The sequence below is a fragment of the Lycium barbarum genome, chromosome 3 (genome assembly GCF_019175385.1).
Source record: "Lycium barbarum isolate Lr01 chromosome 3, ASM1917538v2, whole genome shotgun sequence".
NCBI lineage: Eukaryota > Viridiplantae > Streptophyta > Magnoliopsida > Solanales > Solanaceae > Lycium > Lycium barbarum.
The window spans coordinates 144,783,211-144,788,022 of NC_083339.1; the positions used below are offsets into that span (position 1 = coordinate 144,783,211).

Here is a 4,812-nt window from a genome sequence, read left to right on the forward strand (position 1 = left end):
TTGAAAGTATCAACTGATGCTTAAATATTGCTATTGTTTTATCTCAAAGAGAAGAAAATAGTTTCTTTTTAAACAAGTCTTCTCTTTTAAAAAATATTAATAAATTTGCCGATTTTGTGTTCATAGCAAACATTAATATAATAAAATTTTAGATACGGAGCACAAACTACAATGTTATATTAATCGTGTTTTGAACATAATATATACTTTATATATATATATATATATATATATATATATATATATATATATATATATATATATATATATATATATATATATATATATATATATATATATATATATATATATATATATATATATATATATATTTTAATCACTATTCAAAAACAACTACATACTCATAAATGCACTATAATCTAAAGTGTTGGGCCCGTGTACAGCACGGGCTTTTAGAAGCATTCTCCTATAAGATATTTTTAAAGCATCAAAAATCGATTAGAAAAATGAAGCCTTTTTTTTCATATAAATTAATCTTAAGACACTGCACGACATTTGACGCAATGTGATCTACAAAGTATCTGTTAATAGAATTAGTGATTGATACATTGGATAAGCGATATGTTGATCATCAAACATTGCTCGTAAGAGCGTGCACATCAAGTGCGATAATAGTGCTATCACGAGTGGAATTATTTCCGCTATTGACAGAGGAGCAAATTTAGATATACATATCTTTAAATGAAATATAAGGTACTAGTCAAATTTAGGAAGATATTACAATAACTAAGCTTATATGAATCTTAATGATTCCTAGTACTTTTACATTGACTGATAACTTGCACCTACTCCAAATTCAACGCTCAAAAGTTTCTTTTCAGGACAAAGATTTCCTCCACTTGTTAGAAGTTTTGCCTCGAACAAGCCTAGTCTTCATATCAATAGGAGTTTGTCTTCCAATAAATCCCACATCAGTTTCTCTATCAATTTCTCCATATTTATCAGCCTTATTCACTGAGGAAGGCACAATAATTTTCTTCCAGCTGAAAAAACGGCCACCTCGTTTCTTGTCCAACAACTTCTCAATTTGCGCTTGCATTGCCATACACTGACTCTGTAACCTCAAAACATCTTCTTTCAGCCTCTTTATCTCCATATGTTGAATATTTATTTCGCGCTTAGACGTACACCGAGCTGAAGGCTCAGTAAATCCTTGATTATTGGGGCTTCGTGTTCCGCTTACAAAAGAACCGCTCCAATCAATTTGCTGCTTGTTGTTGTTAAGCTTTGTTTGTTCAGATAACAGTACTTGAATTACTGCTCGCACTGGCAAACGTTCGTTTTGTGCTGCGTGTAGGGACGCTTCAGGTGACAGCTTTCTGCTGTCGATCAATCTGCATAGGGTTTTTCTTTCTTGTTTTGTCACCCCGGGATGTGCCTGCCATATTCAACGTCAATTCACTTGTAAGATAATATTAGCATTAATTGGTTATACAACTTGATAAAAAGGTGTTAAATTGTTCTGACGTGTTACAAATCTTTACACTATCGGGATATACACTTTAAATCCTATTTTCAGTACTAAATCATTTAGGTATTATATGAATGTGTACTTAAGGCGCTAACAAACTATAAACACAAATTCTCATGTCTTTGTATAATTTAAACAATAGCATATTCTCACGGATGTATGGAGTAAGGTGCGGGTTCAAGTGTACTCAATACTTTTGACATGTAATTAAAATACTCCATGTGTGGACAAGAATTACTAAAATGTCACTAAAAACCACATTTTGAACTCATAATTTTAAAATTACAATGGATTCAAGAGTAAGAATAAAGATTAAATCCATCATGTCAAATTCATGAATTTACCTCTGCATATCCTCTTGATTGATGAGATATAGACTAAAGCTTTTAGGACCTTCTGACAAAATTTACTGAATCAAGTGCAGATTAATGCTTCATTTTCTCCACAAATTACTCTGGTAATATTATTTTCAAAGAGCCACAAGTGGACACAAGAAAAGCCAAATTTAGGATAATAGTGGTTTGTGTTGGGTCAGGAACTAGAAACTTGGCAATACTTGAAAATGTACCTTCTCGGTTTGGACTCTTTGGCTTTGGGAATCTCATAGTAGGGACAAACCCAAACCTTGTACCCCTAATCTAGACAAATAGGTACTCGAACGGTTATTTTCCTTTTTACAACCTTTGTTAGGTTTCACATCGATTTTAATTTGATATCTCTTTTTTAGCCTTAGACTAGTTCGGAATCGCTCCACACCACGTAAAGCCCAGTAAAAGTAAAAATATTTCTCAACTCTGAACTCAAACTCAAAATCGTTATAATTAAAAATAAAGGCATCATGATACTCGTTTAACCACAACCTTGATAGATAATTTTTACAACCATTATCCACGTCATCCACCCCAAATGCTCTTATGGTCAGGCCGAGTTGGTCACACCGGCAATTTATAAATAAATATATACTCATGTTGTCCTATTTTATAAGATACTTTTAACCTTTTCAATATTTACCCAATAAAAATGTCACACTATATAATAATTGAAACTTTTTAACCTTAAGCTTTTTAATTTGGATTTAATCACATGCTAATATATATTCAAATAAATATCATGACATGTTTAAAATTACTTATTTCTTTTTTAAACTTTGTATCTAACAAAATACCTCAATAACCAAATTTAAGGAGCTGTAATTAACAATCAGGAGAAAACCAGTTTTCCACTTACTTTGAGGTAGGTATCAATGGCTCTGTACAAGCCATCATCTGTGGAACGAGCATGGCCAGGAAGTGCACTAGCAATACCAATAAACTCCAACAACGTCAAATTCGCATCAACAGCAGCTTCAGCTAAGTAATTATCCACAAGCTTAGCAACCTTAATTAAAGCACTTCCACTTCTTGCACCTTCATCTAAACTCATAAACCTCTCAACCAACCTAAGAACAAGTTCAACATCCAATAATGTCCCACACGTGTGAACAAAAGATGGAATCATTAGTTCCTTCAGTGTAGCCTGGTCCAGTTGCCATGATATCCGTTTCTCCAATTCGACCCGGTAACTAGGCTCGACCCGAACCATACTGGCGATCCGAAGCAACCGCAAGAGGAAATTGCAAGGGATTGAATCTTTCTCAGGTGGGAGAATTCCGACTAATGTTTCTACAAAAAACCTTTTCTTCATCCATGACGCTGTTACGCTTTCCAGCGAGTCCGCAAAATCTTTCGAGCCTATTAACACTGGTGAACCTGTCGAAAAAATAAACTAGATTCATTTCGAGTAACTGTAATTTAGAGTTAATGGTCAAACATACACCTGAACTATTACTTTTTCGTGAGTTTCATACACTAACTAGTTGTTCCCTTTTTCTTACCTGAACTATCACCATTTATGTATTAAAACACACCTCGAAACTGATTAGGCTAACTATCAATTGTTCTCTTTTCTTGCCTAAACTATCACCATCTACTCAACTAGGGGTGATTGTTCTCTTTTCCTGCCTAATCTATCACCATCTACTCATCTAGGGGTGTTTTAGTTCATAGATGGTGATAGTTCTGGTAAAAAAAGGGAACAACTGATAATTCGGATATGAAACCCACGAGAATGTTCATGTGTGTTTTTTACCATTGACTCTTTAAATTAAAATAAATATACTACAGTACTAGATTAGATACTTATTAGAAGAATTTCCATCAATACCTTCGTCAGGAGACAGGTCCGGAAGCCATTTAGATGCATAGTGAGTTATAATCGAGCCAATAAGGTCGGGACGAACACCTTTGGCCTTTATGTCGGAAAGTGTCTTGACAAAGTAGTCCATGTCGAGGATACATGTGTCGTCGAACCAACATTCGGCTGAGAAATGTGTGGATTTGCCTGGAAGAATGTCGGAGTCCGACAATGTTGGTCTCTTCATTTTAGAGTTTGTGTGAACACTAGAGTAATAAGTGCTAGCTAGTAAGTCATTCATATAGATGAAGAAAATTTCTGGCCAAGGATTTTTTTGTCTTTCTTGTTGTTACGTGGATAAAAATTTGTTACGGGTGACACCACCACATAATGTTGACAACATTGTTTTTATTAGTAGTGACAAAAATACTCTAAGACGGTGGCGTTACTAAATCCGTCAATCGGTTCGGGTTAACCGGTTCAAATCGGTAACCGGACCAGTAAAATTGAAACCGGTGTCGGTTAACCGTTTATTATATAACGATCTGGTTTCAATTTTTTTGGAATCGGAACCGGACCGGTTAAACCAGTAAAACCGGTGGAATTTTTTTTTTTTTTAAATAGAGCCATTGGGCTGCTCTGTTGGACCGTTGGCCAATGGTCCATTTGCAAAAATGGTTGTTGCCAAACGGTCCCAAACCCATATTTTGCCCCCCCCCCCCCCCCCCCCCCCCCAACCCTCCAAACTTTTTTTTAACACTCTAACCCATCCTCCACCCCTATATAAACCCCTCTCCATTTTCATTTTAATCCACATCAATTCACTCTTCTCTTTCTCTCAATCTCTCAATTATAGTTACTTTGCAACAATTAACCACTTTAAATTTCTCTCAATTAAATATTATAAAGTCTTATTATAGTTTCAATTATTAATTTTGCAATTATAATATTGTTGGTGGAGTTGGTGATTTTGCAACAGTCCAAAGTAACTTTGGTGGATCTGCAATTCTAGCCGCCTTCACTTTGTTGGAAATTAGTCCGGCAATTTGATACCTTCGTTCCAACTCTATCTTTATTTTTCGCAATTTAATTCTAGCAATTTAATTTGTTGCAATTTATTTTCTTGTGATTTATTTGAGTGTGATTTA

At 34.6% G+C, this 4,812-nt stretch overlaps 1 protein-coding gene across 1 annotated transcript; it reads right to left on the reverse strand.

Moving 5' to 3' along the window:
* Nucleotides 1-532: 532 nt before the first annotated feature.
* LOC132633315 (root phototropism protein 3) lies at nucleotides 533-4,000 on the reverse strand. The gene is made up of 3 exons (XM_060349639.1): nucleotides 3,695-4,000; nucleotides 2,720-3,240; nucleotides 533-1,399 (listed from the first exon to the last, which is right to left on the reverse strand). The coding sequence occupies exons 1-3, from the start codon at nucleotides 3,963-3,965 to the stop codon at nucleotides 839-841; spliced, it is 1,353 nt and encodes a 450-aa protein (XP_060205622.1). The 5' UTR covers nucleotides 3,966-4,000; the 3' UTR covers nucleotides 533-838.
* Nucleotides 4,001-4,812: the final 812 nt, after the last annotated feature.

What these genes read in the sequence shown, in the direction of transcription:
- LOC132633315 (XM_060349639.1), bottom strand. Translation starts at nt 3,965, where the DNA reads ATGAATGACTTACTAGCTAGCACTTATTACTCTAGTGTTCACACAAAC. An exon ending in GGACCTGTCTCCTGACGAAG is followed by an intron (nt 3,241 to 3,694) that starts GTATTGATGGAA and finishes TTTTTTCGACAG; the next exon opens with GTTCACCAGTGTTAATAGGC. An exon ending in CCATTGATACCTACCTCAAA is followed by an intron (nt 1,400 to 2,719) that starts GTAAGTGGAAAA and finishes TGAATATGGCAG; the next exon opens with GCACATCCCGGGGTGACAAA.